Raw genomic sequence first — 22,935 nt, forward strand, 5'->3', positions numbered from 1 at the left:
GAGAGAGAGAGAGAGGGTATAATGGTCATGTAAAAAATGTGAAAATAGACCTTTTAATCATTTAAGATGTTATAAGGTGACTATTTTATCATGTAACATGTTTTAATGTTGACTTTTTTATTATCTGGAACATTTAAAGACTTTTTTATCATTTGTACCTTTAAATGGTAGTTGAGTGTTATATACCTTAAATGTTAAATCACTTCTCTTTTTTATTGTCAAAAAAAAAATCAACAAAAATTTTACTTTTGTAATGTATTTAGTGGACCCACCATTTAGCGGTTAGAATATAAACTCGGAAGATAAAGTATCCGTCGGACCGTTGGTGGTTGAAAACGGAAGAAGAGAAGTACCAGAAGCAGACCAAACCTTCCATGACTTGTACGGCCTTCAATCTCACCACCAGCCCCCTTCTCCCTTCAAGACCGACCCGACTCCGAAACCCGCACCCGACCCTCCATCCTTTCCGTTTCACCCCCAAGCCGAAACGATGCCGTTTCTCCCCAAACGCCACCTCCTTGGACCTCCCGCTCCTCCCCTTCACCTTGACCGAGGTATTACTTTTACTTGGAAAGTAATTAATCTATTCTTCTGCATTGATTCATTTGTTTACTGTACCCCATTTCAGGTTCTGGTTCCATCTGAGTGTAAAACGCTTCATCTATATGAAGCAAGATACCTTGCTCTACTAGAGGAGGTAACTTTTTTTTGTTCTTTACATTTTTTGTGAACTGGGAGGTTATCTCGTGCATCGATTATGTTGTTGATGTGTAGAATTTCAATCTGTGTGGTGCAGTCATTGTCGAAGAGCAAGAAGTTCTTTGTGCATTTTGTGCTGGATCCTATCATTGTTGATGATTCATTGGAAGAAGCATCGTTTGCAGCCAGAAATGGTTGTTTGGTATTTATAGAGAATGTAAGCTTCTTTATTTTTTTTAGATGAGTTTTCGGAATTTCTATTACAAACTAATATCAGTTCCAGTGTTCTGCAGGTTGAGAGATTAGAAGTGGGAGCATTAGTCTCTATAAGAGGAATCGGTCGTGTAAAGATTATCAAATTCTTGCAAGTGAGTAACTAACAAGTGAACTGATCTGGGATATGTATAATTGTTCTGTTACAAGGGGAAGAATCACTATACGACTGTTTAAGAAATGATTTACACATATTGGTTTATATATATTTAGATCCTCAAATGAGCATCTGTTCCTCGTATACAAGATAAGATTTGGACAAGTGAGATGCATGTCAGCGCATCTCAACTATTCACTATGATACCTTATTGGAAGATACTTCATTCATATACATAATTTTGTATATACATTGACGAAGAACTTCCCTTTTTCTGATTTCCACAAATATGAATGATTATTTCATTTTTCACCATGTAATATAAGATAGAAGTTTGTTTGTATCGATTTCATTGGTAACATGTTAATAAAAAATTTCGATAACTTTTCAGGAATCTAGTCACTATTTGATCATGAAACCTGAAACCTAGGAAATATTTAATTGTTAATCTTTAGCCTGGAAAAAAAAAAAAAATCAAAGTTTTAGGATACCAGACACAGCACGTGGCTAGTTCTATTTTTCCTAAGGGGCCAAAGAAAGGCATATGATTTTCAGTACTCCTGCCCCATCCCCCCTTACCCTGTTTATTGGTTCTTTATGTTCTCTTTGATTCTTATTTTCACCCATTCGGTCTGTACTGTCATAGTTATATCTGTTGTGTTCTTGTGGCTGACTCTTAAGTTTTCTGAATGTGGGTTTGCACCTTGTTATGCAGGCAGATCCGTACTTGAAAGGTGTTGTCATACCCGTGCACGACACGCTACCTGACAACATAAGCAGATTAAACCCCAAAGTTATGCAAGTAAAAGAGGCTCTATGCAGTTTAAATAGTTTGGAAATCAAACTAAAGGTGCGACTCTCATCACTCTTGCATCACGACTGTAATGGTGTTCTTTTTCAGTATATTAATCAAACGCTCACAGGCAGAGTCAGAGTGGAGCGTGGTCAGCAGAAAAGCCCCTAATTTTCACACTATTGTTTTCTCACCAAACATTATATATTCCATTTTGGCTCTTCACCTCAATACAGCAACCATAATCCAAGAGTGCTTGTCAGGCTCTCTCTGAACTAGTTTTTCTGAATGTCAGTATGGTACATGTCTTGCTGCCAGACTGTTTGGTCTGCATCAGCTGTACTAAGTCAATTATGCTTGTTCCGGCTATCTACAAACTCTCCACTTCTTAGGACATATATACCGTGTTAGTACCTCGACAGAATGTTGCAACAAGTAGAATATATCATGGTAATATTGCATCTATGTTGCATAAGTACCTTAATACTGAGAAAAATAGCAAACCCCTCGAACTCTCATACTGTTTCTCTAAGCGGATTTCCAAATGCAGTACTCCTCCATGGAGGTTTAAAGTACTACAATTGTTCACAATGATGGAGATAAACTGTTATCCAGTTATCCTCTAAAGTTGGAAACTTAGTGCTCATATTTTTTATTTTTTTATTTTTTAACTAGGCTCCAAAGGAGGCACCTTTGCAGACTCAAATTGCCAACTCTCTGATGTGGGCGGAAAAGGAACTACAAGTGGACTGTGATGAAACTTTCTTTCCTTCCTTGGCTGAGCGTGTATCCTTTGCGGCACTTCAGCCTGTATCAGGTAGATTTCATTGTACATGTCGTTTTCTTATAGAGCGTCTAGAAAGTTATAGTTCCTCGTATCACCGCCTGGGGGTTACAAATCCTTGTTGGAAACTATGTGCAGCACATTTTGGCTTTACCTTTTGCTTTGTACTATTTGGCGTTAAGATGGTGTTTATGTCATATTTACTAAGGGATGAGTTGTAGGGGTCATTTTTTTTTTAAAGGAGATGATATCTGTACTTCAAATATACTCTCTGATTCAGCCAGATTATCTCTTCTACTTCATTCACAACCATTATTGGCATTCGTTCCAGACCTTCTAACTTTTTTGCTGCTAGAGTGTCTAGAAAGTTATAGTTCCTCGTGTCACTGCCTGGGGGTTACAAATTCTTGTTGGAAACTATGTGCAGCACAATTTGGCTTTACCTTTTGCTTTTTACTGTTTGGCGTTAAGATGGTGTTTATGTCATATTTATTGAGGGTTGAGTTGCAGGGGTCATTTTTCTTTTAATGGAGATGATATCTGTACTTTAAATATGCTCTCAGATTCAGCCAAATTATCTTTTCTACCTGGTTCAGAACCATTGTTTGCATTAGTTCCAGACCTTCTAACTTTTTTGCTGCTGTTTTTGGAATTCTGACATGTTTGTTGTGTTCATTGTTACTGTTTCTTTGGTATCCCCAAATTTGTTTCAGCTCCTCTGAGTTTTGGTTTGGGCGTCTTTGCACCTGTTTTAAGTGATTGTCAGATCCATGTTTGACAGCTTTTACATGCTGAAACATCTGGACTATCAGCATATTATTTTTCAAGTTTGAGGCTTTATAAGTGACAAAGTAGTGGTCCCGCTCTTTTTCTACACTGCAATAGCACCAAGTTGGCAACAGTGACCGTAGTAAAACTCCTCTGCTGCAAGTCAGTCAGAGTTATGCGTTAGCATGCTACTATAGTTAAATTAACATGACTGCTGATGATAAGAGAATAACATTTTGGACTTCTGGTGTGAAGGTAAACTTGTGAATCCTACTTGAGTGGAGTCTTTGGTTGCGTGAAGTGCCTTTGAATGATTTATTCTGAATATCTGTGGTGAAAATCTCAAATAATATGTCACAGTTGAGCATGTTTGCAACTCCACTTATATGTTCTCATGAAGTGGTGACAATGCTCGGAAACTTTGTTCAATCATGCAAGTTAGGCCAAAAGTTCTCACTAGGATATCCTGTATTGCATACACGTCTCTGGTAGTCCATGTTGTAGTCTAGAGTTGTTCTTGTCCCGCATATGGCTTGCAATATGAATCCCATTTGGCCCACTTTTATCATTTATCATCATGCAAAGACCTGTTGTGGACGTGAAAGGCTTATGTAACTTGAAGCAAATCATATGTTCAGCCATTCAGATATTGACCTTCCTTGATCATTTCGAGGAACTACACAAATCTTACAATAGTCTTTTAAGTGCAGGGGTTCTTGCTAGCCCTCTTTGACCAACATGTGTATTCGCTTCCTGTCATTGTTTCAACATACCAAAAACTTAAGTATATGGATGAAGAAGCTGAGCCTGTAACGCATCCTACTTTACATACATTTTCATCAACTAGTTTAAATTCACTGTGATTTTCTTATGCCGCAGGATCAAGTCAATCAGAACTTCTGAAACTGCAGCAAGAGAAATTAAAGGCAATGGAGCTGAAAGACACAATGCATAGGCTAGATAGTTCATTACAATTCGTCAAAGATAATATCTCCATGGTTGCAGCCAAGCTTGCTATACAATCAGTGGAGATGAAGTGAGTTGTAAGAGGTTGAATCATACATGAAACTCCATTGACTGTGTCAGCCAACATGCCTCTTATCTGTGATCGTCGTTTACTGTCCGATTAGGTAGCTGAAGCATGTGGTTTAGCTACCGATCAGATGGTAATACCTTTCTTGTTCCATTTTGTTCTTCTGTAATTTATTCATTTTTCAAATCAAAACCCAAATACTACTTTTTTTAGTTTTAGAGGATGGAATGCAGAGTTGGAAACTATTTCCAAGTAAATTGTAGATAAATTGTGGGTTTACGGTTTCATGTCCATTCATAGTTGGGTGGAGTTTGCAAAAGCTCTCGAGTAAAGGTGTGCATTTCTGGTTACACTGGTAATAGCCAACTCTTTTTTTTTTTTTTTTTTTTTTTCGATAATTTAACAAATTTCTTCCTACGGCCGAGTTGCCACTCATGTTTTCCAAGTTAAAAGATACACATTCCCTTTTTGAAAGATACGGGAGCATCTAGTGAAAACCCGGGTCGGTCAGTCCTCCATTCATCCGACCGTCCCCAGATTAGGTCTGGACGGTCCTCCATTCATCAACCGTCCCCGGATTAGGTCCGGACACCTCCCTTCAAATCTATATTACAGTCCAACCCTTCATTTTGTAAAAATGCTATAAAACTTAACACAATTTCACCGGTCGACGACCTCTTAACTCATACACTACAACTTGTATATTTAAAATTGGCACCTCTCGTTTACGAAGAAAAGATATTTACTGTTAATGTTGAGTCATATGTAATAGAATTGACCGACTCACCAAAATGACGAATTTTCCTCTATAATTTGCATAAAGAAGAATTTGTCTTAGCTCCTCAATGGAAAAAAAAAAAATTGTCTTAATTAAAAAATAATAATTTGTCTTAGCAGTGGCATTTCCTTGTTTGCCGAAATTACCAACTTAACCCCTCCTATATAAAGGCAACCGGAAACCCTTGGAAGTTAAACCCTTCGCGCAGCAACCCTACCCTGTGCCTCCTTCTCTCTGCCTCCTTTCGACTCGGAGGCTTTCTTCAAACTCTCTCAGTTTTCGATCCCTCCGTCCCTTCTATTCAGGTTTGATTAATTCTGAAACTCTATATCCATGTTCGTCGATTTTGTCAAATTTTATTTTGGGTATTTGTTTGTTTCTCATCTTACAAATTTCATATGCTTCACTGAATCTCATACCCATTACAAATTTCATACACTCAATTGCTCACATCTCTCAGATCTGTTTTATGTTCAGTTGTGCCCTTTTGGGTCCTATTGGTTAGGATTGCTTCGGGTGTTGGGTTAATTTGGTATTGTGATTTTACAATCTTTTCTTTAGTTGAACTGTGTTGCTGTGTTAAGATTGCATCGGACTGTTGGGGTTCAATTGATACTGTGATTTTAGAATGGCTGTTTGTTTCGTCGTCAGTGTTATGGTATATGTAATATGTATATTTATTGCTAGGAAGCTAAACTTTAGTATATTTGCATTTCTAAGGTAGCTGTTGCTTAAACTACAGAATGTTTTATTTTTTGGTTTTAATCTGCTAAGCATAGTTTCACGTAAGACTTGTGATTTTTTGATGAGATTTGTATATTTAAGAGGGTGTTGATCGACTTTAGTTTATTTGATCGCATTTCGTTTATTATCTTTGAAGGGTCAAAGTCAGTGGAGCTGAAGATGCAGTCCAATGAAGCTCCTAGTTCCATGGAAGTCAAAGCAGTTGCAAATGGAGCCGGTTCAGCTTCGGGGACATTGCCGCCAAAGCCAAGTTTTGAGCCTTTAAAGGCTCATGAGATGTCAGATGGGCAAGTTCAGTTCAGGAAGGTCTCTGTTCCACCGCATCGCTATACGCCACTCAAGAAAGCATGGATGCAAATATATACCCCAATTTACGAGCAGATGAAGATAGACATCCGTATGAATCTGAAAGGCCGCAAAGTGGAGTTGAAGACCAGACGTGACACACCTGACATTAGTCACTTGCAGAAGTGTGCTGACTTTGTTCAGGCTTTCATGCTGGGTTTTGATATCATAGACGCCATTGCCCTTCTGCGTTTGGACGAGCTTTATGTGGAATCCTTTGAGATCAAGGACGTCAAAACACTCCGAGGTGAGCACTTGTCTCGTGCTATAGGAAGGCTGTCTGGGAAAGGAGGTAGAACAAAATTCGCGATTGAGAATGCTACAAAGACTAGGATTGTGATTGCAGACACCAAGATCCACATATTGGGATCTTTTGCAAACATAAAGGTTGCTAGGGATTCGCTTTGCAACCTCATCTTAGGATCCCCTGCTGCGAAAGTTTATTCAAAACTAAGAGCAGTTACTGCTAGATTGGCAGAACGGTTTTAGAGTGGGGATGAGTATGCATCTGTGTTGTGCATTTTTATTGTCCATTTATAATTTTGAGTATTCTGAATATGAGTATGGCTTGGCAACAGAAAGTACAAGTTCTAGGAGATTTTTGTACCTTCAGGAGAAATGACATCTTGTAAGATCTTCTTCCTGCTGGAAGCACTTTATTAGAACTACATATTGTTTGTTAAATTTGTTTTTGGTAGTTTTCTTTAAACTAGTTCTGGATAGATGTGTATGGTGAAACTCTAATGTTGTGAACTTGTGATTACGGGTGCCATCTGTTTTGGTGATTTTAGTAACTATCTGTACTCTGGTGAATTTGGCAGTAGATTTAAAGTGAAACTCTTGTGATTCTGGTAGTCGAAGTGAGTTTCTTTTTATTTTAGGCAGTAGATCTGAAGTGAAACTCTGACTGATTGATGACTGTGGTCAAGATGTAACAGAATGCAAAATGGGGAATTCGCTACCATTTGGCAGATGAGCTTACTTTTACCACATCATAGTGATCATACAGTCTTTTCCTTTTATACAAACATCATACATAGTTATTGGTTGGACACATTCTTGAGTAAAATTTGTGTTCAAGGATGAGAATTACAAACTGCTGAAGAATAAAGTTGTGGCCTCTGGTAGTCGAGCTAACATTTTGAGTATGTCTTGAAAGAAAATGAATGGCACAGGTGAGAAGTGAAAACAGGTGAGAAATATGAAATTAGCAAACTTTAATTGGAAGTCAATTTTTAACCCGGACGGTAAGAAACAGGGTCAATCGTGTAATCCATAATTCCATATGAAGGTGAATTTTTTGTGGGTCCGATCAATTTAAATCCCAGAAAATGGGAAAATGTTTTTGAGGCGGGGGTTCGTTTGAAGAAGAAGAAATATCTGCTACTAAAGTCCAGTTGAGTTCAGTCCAGTTAGAGATGTCCGCGTAAGCTTTGAAGCAAAGGGTGCACAGAAAGATGGGGATACATTCACTCTCAACTTCTGCTTCCTTAAACTTCTGCAACTTGTCTCTCAATCCCAGAAACCCAACTCTTCACCAATTTGGGTTCCTCTCGACTGCTTTTGCTTCTCCTCTGCGCACCTCTCCAGTAAGTTCAACTTCTTTACTGTTATCACCTATTACAGATGCACTTATCAATGCTTACGCTCTTATGCTAATTTAGAATCAAATCTACTAATACCCTTTTGTGAATTGTATCTCTGATTTGTATGCTATAGTTTGATAAAGAAAATGGTGTGATTTCTTTTTTCCTTAGCAATGAAGATGTTACTGGAGCAGTTAAATTGTTAGAAATTAGAATGATTGAGATGGTAAATTGGTTTGGATTGAGATGGTAAATTGGTTCTCAATAATTGTTCTTTGGATTCAGTTGCATATATAGCTACACTTTGATATAAGGAGTCTGGTGCCGTTAGTTGTGGTGAGAGTTCTAGTCATTAGTGATATTGGCATTGGCATTGGAAATCTAAAAACTTTTTATGCAGTAGCTGAAAGTAAAACTCTGACTGGTTGATGGGTTTAGTCAAGTTGAAACAGGATAAAAAAATCTGATTTAGGCTGATGAGATTGCTCACCACATTATGCATAGTTAGATCATGAATCAGATTTCCGTGTTTCTTTAGGCTTTGTTAATTACCTCGGGATGTCTTGCAGATCAGCGTTTAGACTCTTGTTCAAGTCGCATCTTTTTTTTTTTTTTTTAATTTACCGAGAAGTTTCTTGATATATTGTGCTGATATAGGCGCTTCTAGTGATTCCTTCATTTTCTCAGAGAAGCAAACATGATGTTAGAAGTACGATCCAAATGCACATCTTCCCTGCTTCCGTTCCTTGTTAAGGAATTATTCCTTATTTTAGCATCTGTTGAAAGATTTGCGTGCACATTGTTCTTATTCAGATATTAAAAATGGGTAGTTTTGAAAGTAAAAGAAGGTTGAGGTTATGAACCATCAGTTGAGACAGTTGTTCAGGTTTTGCATGCTCTTGGACTCAAGGAATACATGTCATACATGTAACTACACATTAAGTATTGTTTATTAAGATATCTTAAGAAAGGCTGCGCTCATGTATTCAATGATTAAGACATAATATCGTATCTGTCCATTCTGAGAGCAAACAAATGTAATTTGACCTCAGTATGTAATGGTGATAGACTTCTCAGAAGGACCGGTTTGTATGAATTAGTCGATGTCTATGTTAGTACCTTGAAAAGTAGTTACTTTAGGCAGATTACTGATGATTCTTGGCTATATGCTCGGTGTTTAGTTATATACCAATGCTTTCCCAACTCTTTGTAACTCTTTGTAACTCGTGAACCTTACCATGATCAGTTATTATTTTTCATTAACTTAGAAACCTATATCTTCAAATTCACTCTTCATGTTTTTTCAACCTTATTATGTTCATACATGTGCATTTTAAGGGACTTGATAGCTAGGTTTGCTCCTGTTAGATGACCCAAACTTAATACTATCTGAGATTAGTAGAAAACATGTGAGTAGTATGATCCCAGTGCACTTGTGTCAGTTGTGTGCATCGTCCCTTTAGCTTTGCCTATTTGTAACCGTTTGCACTTCATTTCCTTTTATTTTAGTTTCTATTAAGAGATTGTTTAAGCTTTCTAAAGAGGTATTTTATATTTCTCGTATAAAACTTGGTTCAATTTAGATGGTTTTATAAATATAAGAAGCCTTGGGATTTGGAATGTTAGTTGTGACATTTCCTCAGGTTTTGTATGATCTTAGGTGAAAGGAGCACAATTTATGTATTGAAACTTAAAATTGAGTAATAACATTGGTTAGGAAGCGTTTAAGTTCCATCTGCACTTTGATAGAAAAGTGTTTTTGGTATCTATTAGCCTGTTGTCATATTATGCAGCTGTTATTTGACCTCTGTGTATAATAACGTAGTAAGTACTGATGGAACTCTCATCAAGCCTCAGATCTAGGCATTTATGATGTCTATGTTAACACCCTGAGAAATTCTTCTTTCACATGCAGTGTTTGATGACTTTTGATAAACGAGCTCAAATAGTTATATCTTTTGCAACGCTTTCCCAACTATATATAATATTATGATTCTTCCTAATATAACAGTCTTTTTTTTTTGCCAATCCTGTGCTGCTACCAAATGCAGATTTGATGATAGGTATGTTAGCTAGTTTAGTCCAGTAAGCCATTCAATACAAACTTGGATAAGCAGACCAATTGTTTTACTTGTCAAGAAATACGCTGGTAGCTAGAAAATTGCTTTTTAAACACTTCCTCTTGGATCTATGCTTCTGCTCTGCTATGTATCCAGCACACCCATCGCTAATGCAACCATATCCAGCAAATCATGTATATTACATTACACATAGGACTTTAACTCAAGACTGTTGAACTGCATTGCTTTTTACTTCATGGTATTGAATTTTCCCATTATTGGAATTTGAGCAACAGAGAGATGGATCATTTATGGTGTCATTGCATTGCATATTTGGGTTGTCCAGTATTTCTCTAGTTTAGTTAGGTTTCCTTGGAAACTTAGAGATGCTGACAATGACAGAACTCATACAAGTCTTCTCCAATGTTATTCATATCGTGTACCTGTCCAATAATCTTTACAGATCTATTGATAAATTCTGCTTCTACCATATAGTTTTTTCCTGGAAAACACAATCGTACTTGTGATAATGGCAAACAGTTCTTATCTTTGTGTCATTAACTCGAACCTTTTATTTTTCTGTGTTCTATAAAGAAGTACTACCTTGACTGTAGAGCTCAGTTTATGTCCAGAGAGCATGCGATATAAGCTGTCAAAGGCCAGTAGGCAGAAGAGTTAGCTGTAGCTTACTAAAAGTGGAAGAGGACATAAATGACGAGGCATGTGAATTAGTCAGTGGAATTGAACTTTCAGTTGGCGAGGGTGAAGACAGCATCAATGCTCATCTCTTCAAGGCAGTGAAAAATAATAATGGAACTGGGATATTGCTCTTGTCTGATATCTATGGGTTTGAAGATTCATCCACAAGAGAGTTTGCATATCGTGTGGCTTGCAATGGCTATAAGTATGTTGCTTAACCTTGAACTTGCTCATTTTAATGAATGCATATAAGTTTCTTCCTTGTGGCAAGGGATCTTTTATTAAAGGTGTATGATTACTTACCAGTTTTTAAATTCCATTTAGAACAGCATTTTGGTGTTTAGAAGGGTTTTGTTTGGAGTCCACATAATTACTCTCCATCTCTTAAAATTTGCAGTGTGTTACTTCCAGACCTATTTCGTGGAGATCCATGGACAAAGCACAAACCAAAGATTTTGTTTGATGAATGGATTTTGAAACAAGAACCTCAGAGGGTTGCAAAAGACATTGCCACATCGGCAAAATGGATGGTGGACGAGTTTTTGGCTGTAGGAATTTCTAAGAAGCTTTGTTTGGTTGGTTTTTGCTTTGGAGGTGGCAAAGTGATTGATGTGCTAGCCAGAGACCAGGGTGCTTATTTTGGTATTGGGGTTTCCTTTTATGGAACAAGGAGTGACCCGAGTGTAGCTTCTGATGTTAAGGTTCCCGTATTGTTTATCTCAGGAGACAATGACCCCCTTTGTCCTGTCAATGTCTTGGAAAACATTGAGAAAAGCATTGGTAGGGGGTCTAGGCTGGTGACTTTCAAGGGAAGAGGTCATGGCTTTGCCCACCGACCTCAGTCTGCTGAAGAAGATGAAGATGCAGAGAAGGCTTTCATGATTATGAGAAATTGGCTCAATGATGGCTTAGTTGCACCAACTGAATAATAGACTTCCTTTTCGACTCATGTATATTGATCAAAGACAAGAAACTTCATAAGGGTTGCCGCTCCTGATGGCAGTGGTTGAAGGCCATCATTGTAATATATGCTATGTACAGCAGTTCCATGTTTGGTGAAGGTACCAGGTTAGGATCATTCGTCTTAATGCTTTTAAGAATAATCTGCTAGTTGTGAGCTTTATTATTACCCTTTCGGTGACACTTCTATTTGTACATTTCAGAAACACCTCTAAAATTTTGATCCACGAGAATTGATGGTATAAATATAAATCTGTTGTCTATTTAAAATAACTAAAAGGAGATAGATAAAGAGGAAAAGAGAATCAAAACTGAAAGAAAACTGTACTCAGTATTAGGAACTAGGAAGATACTCAGATGCATATTGGTGAAGGTAGTAGAGAATGGATCGAGTAAGGAGAAATATACTAGAGAATGCAGTTGTAAAAAACTAAAAATCCTTGGAGCATCTATGTGAGTAAAACTGAAACACTTCCATGTGAAAAACTGAGATCAGTCTAGATTTCTTCATGAGAAGGTACATTCTGTGCTTCATTTCTTCATGAAGCACAGCAATAGACTTGGAAACATGCATGTGTTGTTGGAGGTTGACTCACTCGCGGTAGTTCTTCATGTTCTCACGTCACCCAACAAGCAATTTCGAGATTGGGTAGTTATTTCCATCTCGTCTCTAAATTGAGGTCAACTAAAGTTAGCTAGCTACTTCATGATGCTATTAAGGGAGAGATGATATTTTGGGTTGGGATAGAGCTAAGAGCATCCACATACTAAAGAAACTCAAAGGCTCACTAATTTCCTCAAACGTTGAGCATGCTATAAACTAGTCCAAAGTTGAAACAAACTGGTTCAAAATCTAGTGCTGTCAAAGTATCAAAATCAACCTTGATCGAGTAGTCTTTGCCTGCTGTAGGACGGACCATTAATTACTATGCTGTATTTATCTTTTTTCTTTTCAATAAATTACCCTCGTTTCATCGAGATTGACTACATTCATAGCCGGATAGACTTCAGAACTCGCTCTTATATCGTATTTCCACCTAGTAGCTAACAATATTTCTGGTCCAGTATAGTAGGCCATGAATGGACCATATATAATATAATATGAAAACAAGATCAATATGTTCAAACAATTAGCTGCAATATTCTTCTGCATGTGTAGGAAAACAAGAAAATTATGTTCAAACAAAGCTGCAATATTCTTCTCTATATCACTATTTGTGGATATAGACGATCGAGATAGCAAAATCACTTCTATTCTCTCTCCCGCTCCCAGCGTCAACAACTCTGATAATGATTGACGGGCCACAGCCGAAGACTCTGCTACATGTAAACGATGTTAAATACCACATTTTGAAAGTTCAACTCTACACCATCTAGCTTCTTGCTGCTTAAGCTTACTGAATGGAGCTTCAAATGCTCAACTTCTGTGCATTTTGCTCTACCTATCTTCATGTCATAACCACACTTTTCCTATTCAGCAACCTTTTCCAACCTACCGTCGTTGCAAATGCATTGAGCAATGAAACTGATCGATTCACTTTGCTCAAGTTCAAAGATTCCATAGCCACTGATCCACATGGATTCTTAAACTCATGGAACGGCTCTCTTCACTTCTGCAACTGGCATGGAATTACTTGCGGTGCAAGACATCAAAGAGTTACAGGCTTGAACCTTTCAGACAATGGTTTGAAAGGAATCATATCACCGTTCATCGGAAACATGTCTTTTCTAAGGTCCATCAACCTTGGAAATAACAGCTTCTCTGGAAAAATCCCACAAGTTGATCATTTGTCCCGACTGCGGCATCTCAATCTGAGTTACAACATGTTGGAGGGGGAAATACCAGTAAACCTGACCTTCTGCTTCCAACTCAACATCATAGATTTTGGAACAAACCACCTTGACCAAAAAATTCCTTCAGAGCTTGGTTCCTTGATGAAGCTTGTGTTTCTCAATCTTGAGAAAAACAATCTGACTGGAAGCATCCCACCTTCCTTGGGAAATCTTTCATCAATCACTCTACTTTCCTTGGGACAGAACAATTTGGTGGGCAACGTACCGGAGGAAATAGGCCGATTGAGAAGCTTATCTAGCTTTGTTATTGGTATCAATAATCTCTCGGGTACGATACCTCTCTCCCTTTTTAACATATCATCTATGAAACGCATCTCAATTGTATGTAATAAGTTTAAGGGAAGTTTTTCACCTAGCATAGGCCTAGACATGCCTAATCTCCAAATAATGGCCCTCGGCGGAAATGAATATTCTGGACAAATCCCAGCCTCATTTTCCAATGCTTCTCAGCTTCAAATACTTGATATTGCTGACAATAATTTTGTGGGGCAAGTTCCTACAAGTCTCGGAAATCTTCCAAATCTCAGGTGGCTCAATGTAGGTCGAAATAATATGGGAAGTAATTCCACTAGTGACTTCGTTTTTATAACATCTTGACAAATTGCAGCAAACTGAAGTTTCTGGATTTCAACTCCAACAATTTTGGAGGAGTTTTACCCAACTCTGTAGCCAATTTATCAATCCAGCTCGATACATTCTACCTGGGAAGAAATCAAATATCAGGAATGATTCCTTCAACATTAGCAAATTTAAACAATTTAATAGTGTTGGGCCTGAACGAGAACCTGTTCACAGGAGTCATTCCTAGATCTCTTGGGAAGTTACAAGAGCTGCAACGATTGGGTTTACATGAAAACAGATTATCAGGAGAACTCCCATTTTTCATGGGAAACCTCACTAATTTATTTGAACTAGATTTATCAGGAAATAACTTAGAGGGAAGCATTTCTCCAAGTATCACTAGGTCATGCCCAAATTTGCAGTACTTGAGCCTTTCGCATAATAAGCTTAGCGGAGATATTCCACCAGATGTTATTGGTCTTTCCTCATTTCTCTATCTGAACTTGTCACAAAACTCATTAACTGGTAGTCTGCCTGTAGAAGTGGGTAAGCTGAAGAATATCAATACACTGGACCTCTCTAGTAATAATTTGACTGGAGGAATTCCAGAAAATATTGCAGGCTGTCAGAGACTTGAATTTCTTTCGTTACGAGGGAATCTCTTTCAAGGAATCATACCTTCTTCTTTGGCTTCTTTGAGAGGTATTCTGTATCTAGATCTTTCACAGAACAACTTGTCAGGACTTATACCGGAAGACCTGCAAACACTTCCATTCTTGACCTATTTGAATCTTTCGTCCAATAACTTAGAGGGTGAAGTACCGAAAGAAGGAGTTTTTGGAAACACAAGTGCAATATCATGGGATGGAAATACCAAACTTTGTGGTGGTGTTTCGGAATTGCAGCTACCGCCATGCCTCATCAAAGTACCAGAGAAGAGAAAGTTGCATGGTTTCAAACTGAAGTTGACAATTTCTTTAGTTGTGGTATGTTGCTTTCTATTTGCAGTCATCATCTTAGCTATTTATTGGAGGAGAAAAACTCAAAAGATCAAGAAACCAATATCTGCAGCATCATCAATCACCTTCCTTTCAAAGGTTACATACCAGACACTTCATCAAGCTACTGGAGGATTCTCTATGAGCAATCAAATCGGATCAGGCGGTTTCGGCTCTGTATACAAAGGGATTCTTGATCAAGAAGAAAACAAAGTTGTTGCGATAAAGGTCTTCAACCTTCAACAAAAAGGAGCTTCTAAAAGTTTCATAGCTGAATGCAATGCACTAAAAAATATTCGGCATAGGAATCTTGTTAAGATCTTAACATGTTGCTCTAGCACAGATTACAACGGTAAAGAATTCAAAGCTTTAGTTTTTGAGTACATGTCAAATGGAAGTTTAGAGGAGTGGCTGCACAGAGAAAACCAATTAGGGAGTTTGGACCTTCTTCAAAGACTGAATATTGCTGTTGATGTGGCGTCTGCATTGTGTTATCTTCATGACCATTGTGATCCACAAATCATTCACTGTGACATGAAGCCAAGCAATGTTCTTCTTGATGACGACATGGTTGCTCGTGTCGGTGATTTTGGTTAGCAAGACTCATCCCACTGACCACGGAGTCCTTCGAAAATCAAAGTAGAACAGCTGGGATAAAGGGAACCATTGGCTATGCTGCTCCAGGTAACAATCATCCCCCATATATAATTTCCTAAATTTCTATCTACTAGTTTATTTAAGATAAATATGAAGGGATAAAAGTAGGAGCATGGTAGATTACAATTAATGTGACACAGTAGCCCTAAAAGGCTAAAACCAACTGAATATCTATATCTCCGCTAAGCTATGACATCTGAAACATTGTAATTACTAATTAGACAAGACATATATGATCTCTCTAAGCTATAGAAAAGATATTGATGATGAATTTGCTGTCTTTCTATCTCAAGTTCACAGTTCAACAATGAAATTCATTTGTTAAATACATTCATACATCAGTACTTATCACTGATGATGAAAATGTTGTCATAATAGTCTGATCAACGTTGAAACACTGCGTAACACATTAGTTAGCATCCAAATTGTTCACAGAAAACTGATATACCTGATTGTTTTATGAATTGCAGAGTATGCAGTTGGTGTTGAGCCATCAAAACAAGGGGATGTATATAGTTATGGGATCCTTCTATTGCAATTGTTCACAGGAAAAAGACCTACTGATGAAATGTTTGTAGACGGTTGCAATATACATACTTAAGTTAAGACGGCGATACATGGAAGAATTATGGAAATTGTTGATCCTGCTCTTATTGCCACTCTGGATCAAGAGACTGCAACTTCAAGAACAGACAATGAAGTGACTGACGTCCGTGGTTACAACAAAGAAATCCAAGCTGATGAAGATAACGTTGACACTGAGAATCTAAGCACAATGAAATATAACGTGTGGAACTGCATACTTCCAACCCTTAAGATTGGGCTTGCATGCTCAGAAGAATCACCAAGGAAGAGGATGTCTATGGAGGAGGTTCACAGGGAGCTAAACCATATAAAAAGTGCTTATAGTACTAGTGTTGAGTGTTGACATTCTTCGAGATAGGCCAAGAAGAAAGAAGAAGCTAGGGCAATAGCTGATATCGATCTCATATATAGTCAGAGTTTTTGTTGCTGTTATTAAATTATCGATCACAAATGCTCAGAATATTGGGAAAACCATATGTTATATAGTAGAAGTTCCATATTGCTGAAGTTACAATTACTATTATGTATGTCATTCTGCATTGGGAAAATACACTTTTTCCAGAAAAGAAGAAATTGTTTAGGGAAATTTCTTTACTATTATACAAGGTACGTGTCCGCGCGCTGCTGCGGGTTAACGGTTATTAACTACCTTTAATGTTTTTGTTTGATCAAAATAGATAGCACTAAAGCAAGATACTATCATAAAACACGAATCAAAATAGATAGAATTTATGCAACATACATAAGAAAAGATAAAAGATATAAGTGCTAGAAATTTAATATAGACATAAAACATGGATATTTGTTATACTGTAACAGATAACTTGAACTTCAATGTTCAACATGCCTGAAAGTTGCTTCATTTACAACAAATAATTTTTTATTTTTTCCAATTGAATCTAGTTATCTACTCAAGAACCCAACACAAAACCAAATTTATACATTAAATCTGATACCTCCAAAATGCAACACACTTTGTAACACTTCAACAACATGGCTTCAAAAAGAACAGACACAAACTAAACTAACATTTCGCTCTCTAATACATCGTTCCTTTCAAACTTAGATAGATAGGGACAGGGAGTCATCTATTCTGTCAATACTCTTGCTTTTACTGCCTTCTCAGCCAACTGGTTTTGTTTGAGTCCAGGGACGGGCAAAAGATTGCTATGAGGTAGAGGAAGACCATGTCTGATCCAAAAGTATCACCATTAAATCTATGCTCACACCTGATCCACTACATCATGAAAAAAATTCTTAAATAGTGGCATGTCATTCTCAATTCAAAGGCTTACTCCACCTCAAAGTTTCAAGAGATATCAGCGTTCCCTAAAGAACGTTCATGTTAAATAAATAGTCTCAAATCCGAAGACAATTTGACACATGACTAATACAATTAAATAGGCAAACAAACATGTCTCTGTACTTGTATTAGAATATGCTCAAATACTCGGTTCTTTCCATACTTTTGAATACACATTAGATGCTGCAGAAAATGCCTCTATCCATTAGTGCAATCAAAACAACACTTCAAAATTCAATCACACACACAAAAAAGCTCCAAACTGAAACCAAGTTGCAGAAGTATTGATCTCTAAACTCACATTTGGCATTGAACCGGTGTGAGATTTCTTCTATTGAGATATATCCATTTATGTTGAATTCTTGATGCGGTAAACATTTGCATTGTTTGGGTTTTAATGAAATGCCTATTTGTCCAAAAAAAAAAAAAAAAAAAAATTTGCATTGTTTGTCGTTTAAACTCATACGATACACTAATAAAGAACATTTGTCAGTATTTTTGTACCATCTTGTTCGACATAGAACAAACTCACTACCAAAACTCCCAAACAAACCCCCAAAGCAAAAACAAAACTAAAAAGATAATATAGAAAGCTTTACCCTTCCTTCAGGGATATAATATTAACATTATATCCAGGAAAGACATTATCACTAAAAGCCAACCAGACATTATCACACAGACAAACAAATAACCGAATAGCCAGACACATCAAATAACAAAAAAAAGAAAAAAGAAGCAAGTAACCAAACACTTTGTTTTAATTTTAGTATACCGCAAACCTCTACAATCAATTACCACGCAAGACCAAAATACTAATACACTGGCAGCTTTCATTATAAACCAAAACATAAACATGCAAGTAAAATATAGATAAGTAAATACCTAACCCAGTTTTTGGTTGACACCCTTTCACTCCTTCTCACTGATTCCTCAAACACTAATTTGATTCTTCTCCATCAATTATTTCTAATGTTGTAGTGTGAAATATATACACACAGGAACTCAATTAGGAATGCTAAACTAAGCTTTTCGGAGATCCAAGCTTTTCTGGGACATCTTTCAAGTATGGTGGCTGATCAAGCTTTATATATAGTTATACACTATGATTCTGCCTTCATATGTATATATGGAAAAGGAGTATGCTATTGGACATGTATAAAGCTTGTAACATGCCTTGTTAAAACCGAAGTAATCTAGTAAGTAGTAACGAACCAAAAGTTTGATTATACAGAAGAAATCATGACAAAAGGAACCTGCTTCGACTATTTTCTAATGAAGAGTTAGTTCTTTAGAATATCAATGCTAATTGCTATTAAAATATGTGATAGATATTTGCCAATATACTTGCCTCAGATTTAAATTCAATTAGAATATCAATAAACAAAGCCACATCCATTGTCGCATTCAGAATCAAACACATAGCAATGCTGAAAAAAGAAAGAACAATTTGGTAAGAAACCTACCTGCAAATATCACTGCGTACCAGAGAGTCAAGTGGTAATCGTGATAAAAGTAAGCGCAAGAAGAAAAATCTGAACCCAATCACATGAATTTCATATTAGAAATAGTCATTATCAGTTTTACACTAATTATAAACGACTAATGATAGCTCTCACTTTCGCAAAGAAGAGCGTATTTCTGAAATAAAACCCTCCCACGTTTCTTCCCTCGCTATCTGCAACAAACAAAACCAAACCAAATCAAATCAAATCAAATTAAAAAAATGAGCTCGGAATTTAGAAGTGAATAGAGAGAGACCTTGATGGCAGCGAATACGCCCAAGGCCAAAGCGGCTTGGATTTCTCGGAGAAAGAGACGGGAGGTGATATGGGGAGAGAGGATTTGAGCAGCGGAAGTGCGGAACCCAGCATACCAAAACCAATTCCCAAAACAAAATCTAAAAACTTTCATTGTTACTTGAACATGAAAATCAAGAATCGAAGAAGAACAAACAAGCCCAAATATCTGAGTTCCAAATTGTACCGTAATCCTTGCTGCGGTCTTTGATTTCACCTTGAACTGCAAGCGGAATGTGAAATCAACAATGAAAAACACAAATGGAAATTAACCGAACGAAGCAGAAGGAAGAAGCTCAAATACCTCAGCCCGAAATCGTCCCGAAATCCTTTATCTGGAGCACTTCTCATAGCAGTCGTGAAAATATCAAAGCTCCAATGCGTGGAGAATGGGTTTAACGGAACAGCTTCGTGGAACGAAAGTAGGAGGCCGCGCAGCAACAATAATAAGGACAGTTTTGCAATTACTGACAAATATAGGGTAAAAACAAAATTCGCAGAACTTTAGGGGAAGAACTCAAATACCGATAGATATGAACAGTCTTTTTTTTCTTATTGTTTTATTATATACTAGCATTTTGACCCGCACTACGTGCGTGTGTGAATTTTTTTTACTGTTACAATTATGCTCAAAGTTTGATTTCTCTCCCATTCTCAAAAAAAAAAAAAAAAAAAAAAAAATCTGATTTCCCTCCCCAATTTTCTCTCTCACCTCCCATGTTTTAAGCTTCTTTCTTTCTGTTTTTCATTTTTTCTTATTTCTAACATTTGCAATTATTAATTTGTCCTTCATTTGTTAGATGACATATTTTAAAGTTTTAATCAATCAAGGGCATTATAGGTAGTTTAAAAATTTAACCGTTGACAAAGTCAAAAAAGCCTTCTAGCTTTATTAATAGAGATAATGTATGTACCTAAGAAAATTCCTTTTTTATCAATAAATAAGAGGGTACAATTATTGATCGTTATATTCTCTTCTACAACAGAAATTGAAATGCTTAGCATTATCCAAATTATGTCTCGCGCGCTACAGATGCTGACTAGTTAACTGAACCAAAAATAAATTTATCAAGGCTTCTGGATACGAACAAGCTAGGACAATTGCCAAATACTATATCTGCTTTCTTAAGACCGTACCATTTTATCAAGCAATGGCTTTCTTATTTGTTCAAAATTGATCAGAGACATTGAGGAAACCTAGAAAATGTTCTAAGCATGAAATGATCGGAAACTTAAGTGACCATGTTCAAAGTATGTAGGATATATGATTTGGATTTATAGGTAAGTTTACATGAGGTTTGTTCATATTTCAAACCAACTCTTAATAGGACTTCTTTACTACTGCTTGTATATATTTTTGAATTAATATGTTCAGGATGAGGTAGAAGTAGGTTTTTATGGCTCATCAAATTGTAATCCTATATGTAGGTTTACCTTATGAACAAAATCATTTTCCAAAGAAACAAAAAGAAAAGGAAGTTTGATGCTCATATTATAGGTAGTATGTAAGATATGATTTTGTATACTTGCGAGTTGCGAGGGACTCAGAGTACTCTGGAGAATGGATTTAGGGCACATTATTTCGAGCTCTGCTTTGAGCATTGGACAGTTTTTTTGTTACTAAACTGTTTGAAGCTTGGCCATTCACTTTGCACATTTGAAGCTTACACGTAACCGGTCTAACTTCAATGATTTAACCAAAGGCATATTGTAGGAACTTGAGATATATATTTGGCCTGTTATAAATTTATCTTGATCGAGGACTCTTTTTATGCAACACATGTATAGGTACGCAGACCCGTACCTGAATAGAGTCTTAAGAGTCGATGGACTCAGGACCCAGAACCTTAAGGGGCCCAAAATTATTTTTTTCTCTTTATGTGATTACATTATTTTAGTTAAAAACAATCAAAAATAATTACAGCATCCAATTAGGGTGATGTTAGATTACAAAAGAGAGAAATGAATATAAAATCTAACCTATTATATTACTATCATTAGTTGCCATTTTAGAATAATGAGCAGTCTAAGTAAGAGATAGATTTGTTGTATAAATAAGATTTTTAATAGGATTTCTAATGTTTTTTGTTGTTAGATTTTAAGTTTATAGTTTTAGTTCGTGAAAATTTTTGTGTGTTTCTTAAAAAAAGAAAATAAAATTGAATGAACACTATACTTTAAGGGCCCAATTTTGAAAATTCGACTCAGGTCTAAAAATCACAGGTCCGGCCTGCAGGTACGTAGTGGAGGTTGATTGAATTGAATGAGGTTGTTTATGGTCGAATTGAACCAAACTTACGATATTGAAAACAAAATTATCACATTTTTTTTACACATATAATTGAACAAAATTACCACATCGACTACAATTTGTAAATGAAGTAATTACCTTAATTTAGAACTAAAATTAAGCTAAAAATTACTCTTTTACCACAATGACAACATATTTTGTTGTCATGTCTGTAAATGTGAATGTGGGTATCAGCCTATCAGGTACCCTACCTAAAATTTCCCTGAACTGATCACGCTAGTTTGAAGTTGACTTGAACTCATCCTTTAGTTCGAACCTTTTAATCATAGAGTTTAACAAATGCCGGCTAGCTAGAAGTGCAACAAAATTTAGAATCGTAGAAGCAAAAAATTCCCTTTTTTATTCTTCATGTTTTCTTATTTCCCAAAAACAGTACTCCTATTGCTCTTCAAATAGGAGAGTCCTCATTCGAAATGAGTTTGTGATTCTTTTTTCGTTTCAGCAACTCCACAACCATTATATATATGACGATATAGTGATTATCATTTATCACCTCCAACAAACTCAGTTACAAACTCGAAAGTCCACAACCCACGCTGCCATGGCAACCAAACCCTACCTCTTGCTTGTTGCCATCTTCATCCTCCTCCTAAGCTTTGCACCCCTCAATGTTTCTGCAGAGACACCACACTGTGGGGAAGAGATCACATCATGCCACAACAAAGCCGAGGCCTTGAAGATAAAGTACATTGCCATAGCTTCCATACTAGTGATGAGCATGATCGGGGTTTGCTTTCCAGTCTATTCCAACAAGGTGAAGGCTCTTCAGCCCGATACCAACCTATTTGTGATCGTCAAGGCGTTTGCATCTGGTGTCATACTCGCCACCGGCTACATGCATGTCTTACCAGACTCGTTTAACGACTTGGCATCCCAGTGCTTGCCCCAAAAGCCGTGGAGGAACTTTCCCTTCACGACCTTTGTGGCAATGCTATCGGCTGTTGTGTGCATGATGATCGATTCGTTTTCGATGAGTCGTTATAGAAAATCTTTTCTTCGAGCTACCGGTAATGGCGTCGTGATGAAAATTGAGGAGGGGATCAATACTAAGGAGGAACAACTGATGAGATATCGTGTTGTGGCCAAGGTACTTACAATTCTTTGCAAATATTAATATATATATTAAGACTACGAGTGATACAGTTGAAAAACATCACAAGAGTGATACATGCAGTTGAAAAGTCATAAAATACTGATTTACAATGACGTTTGAAAATTGTCATAAAAGTAAACCGAAATTTAGATTTTTTT

At 36.9% G+C, this 22,935-nt stretch overlaps 5 protein-coding genes and 1 pseudogene across 7 annotated transcripts in view; 5 read left to right on the top strand and 1 right to left on the bottom strand.

Moving 5' to 3' along the window:
* The first annotated feature begins 369 nt into the window (after nt 1-369).
* Nucleotides 370-4,744, top strand: LOC101295420. Its single transcript, XM_004299761.1, has 7 exons — nt 370-554; nt 629-697; nt 797-916; nt 993-1,067; nt 1,785-1,919; nt 2,538-2,679; nt 4,294-4,744. The coding sequence occupies exons 1-7, from the start codon at nt 375-377 to the stop codon at nt 4,452-4,454; spliced, it is 882 nt and encodes a 293-aa protein (XP_004299809.1). The 5' UTR covers nt 370-374; the 3' UTR covers nt 4,455-4,744.
* A 680-nt stretch (nt 4,745-5,424) lies between these two features.
* On the top strand, nt 5,425-7,007 carry LOC101295715 (RNA-binding protein pno1-like). The gene is made up of 2 exons (XM_004299762.1): nt 5,425-5,530; nt 6,106-7,007. The coding sequence occupies exon 2, from the start codon at nt 6,129-6,131 to the stop codon at nt 6,801-6,803; it is 675 nt and encodes a 224-aa protein (XP_004299810.1). The 5' UTR covers nt 5,425-5,530; nt 6,106-6,128; the 3' UTR covers nt 6,804-7,007.
* Nucleotides 7,008-7,721: 714 nt separating this feature from the next.
* Nucleotides 7,722-11,737, top strand: LOC101296005 (carboxymethylenebutenolidase homolog). The gene is made up of 3 exons (XM_004299763.1): nt 7,722-7,903; nt 10,593-10,864; nt 11,057-11,737. Exons 1-3 carry the CDS (start codon nt 7,772-7,774, stop codon nt 11,586-11,588), a joined length of 936 nt encoding a protein of 311 aa, XP_004299811.1. The 5' UTR covers nt 7,722-7,771; the 3' UTR covers nt 11,589-11,737.
* Nucleotides 11,738-13,020: 1,283 nt separating this feature from the next.
* LOC101307897 lies at nt 13,021-16,617 on the top strand (annotated as a pseudogene). Its single transcript, XR_184808.1, has 2 exons — nt 13,021-15,716; nt 16,160-16,617. The product of XR_184808.1 is annotated as a probable LRR receptor-like serine/threonine-protein kinase At3g47570-like (transcript).
* A 440-nt stretch (nt 16,618-17,057) lies between these two features.
* On the bottom strand, nt 17,058-19,809 carry LOC101296291. Of its 2 annotated transcripts, XR_184681.1 has the most exons (6): nt 19,678-19,791; nt 19,561-19,596; nt 19,336-19,474; nt 19,194-19,252; nt 19,041-19,109; nt 17,058-17,511 (listed from the first exon to the last, which is right to left on the bottom strand). XR_184681.1 is itself a non-coding variant. In XM_004299764.1 (5 exons), exons 2-5 carry the CDS (start codon nt 19,486-19,488, stop codon nt 17,442-17,444), a joined length of 351 nt encoding a protein of 116 aa, XP_004299812.1. In that variant the 5' UTR covers nt 19,489-19,596; nt 19,678-19,809; the 3' UTR covers nt 17,058-17,441. The 2 variants fall into 2 exon arrangements, 1 of the variants encoding a protein (XP_004299812.1); XM_004299764.1 differs by having other exon boundaries at nt 19,336-19,596; nt 19,678-19,809.
* A 2,416-nt stretch (nt 19,810-22,225) lies between these two features.
* Nucleotides 22,226-22,935, top strand: part of LOC101308187 (fe(2+) transport protein 1-like) — a 1,466-nt gene continuing 756 nt past the window's right edge. Inside the window, exon 1 of the mRNA XM_004301374.1 lies at nt 22,226-22,771. Within this exon, the coding sequence (XP_004301422.1) occupies nt 22,226-22,771 (546 nt within the window). The remainder of the gene's footprint in view (nt 22,772-22,935) is intronic.

The sequence above is a fragment of the Fragaria vesca genome, linkage group LG5 (genome assembly GCF_000184155.1).
Source record: "Fragaria vesca subsp. vesca linkage group LG5, FraVesHawaii_1.0, whole genome shotgun sequence".
Taxonomy (NCBI): domain Eukaryota; kingdom Viridiplantae; phylum Streptophyta; class Magnoliopsida; order Rosales; family Rosaceae; genus Fragaria; species Fragaria vesca.

Bases quoted from the DNA above. Each gene is read 5' to 3' on its own strand.
- LOC101296291 (XM_004299764.1), bottom strand. From the start codon at position 19,488: ATGAAAGTTTTTAGATTTTGTTTTGGGAATTGGTTTTGGTATGCTGGG. The intron at 19,110-19,193 runs GTGAGAGCTATC...GATTGGGTTCAG, and splicing joins ATACGCTCTTCTTTGCGAAA to ATTTTTCTTCTTGCGCTTAC. The intron at 17,512-19,040 runs GTAGGTTTCTTA...TTCATGATGTAG, and splicing joins GTACGCAGTGATATTTGCAG to TGGATCAGGTGTGAGCATAG.
- LOC101295715 (XM_004299762.1), top strand. From the start codon at position 6,129: ATGCAGTCCAATGAAGCTCCTAGTTCCATGGAAGTCAAAGCAGTTGCA.
- LOC101296005 (XM_004299763.1), top strand. From the start codon at position 7,772: ATGGGGATACATTCACTCTCAACTTCTGCTTCCTTAAACTTCTGCAAC. The intron at 7,904-10,592 runs GTAAGTTCAACT...GTTTATGTCCAG, and splicing joins CTCCTCTGCGCACCTCTCCA to AGAGCATGCGATATAAGCTG. The intron at 10,865-11,056 runs GTATGTTGCTTA...TAAAATTTGCAG, and splicing joins GTGGCTTGCAATGGCTATAA to TGTGTTACTTCCAGACCTAT.
- LOC101295420 (XM_004299761.1), top strand. From the start codon at position 375: ATGACTTGTACGGCCTTCAATCTCACCACCAGCCCCCTTCTCCCTTCA. The intron at 917-992 runs GTAAGCTTCTTT...AGTGTTCTGCAG, and splicing joins GTTTGGTATTTATAGAGAAT to GTTGAGAGATTAGAAGTGGG. The intron at 2,680-4,293 runs GTAGATTTCATT...CTTATGCCGCAG, and splicing joins GGCACTTCAGCCTGTATCAG to GATCAAGTCAATCAGAACTT.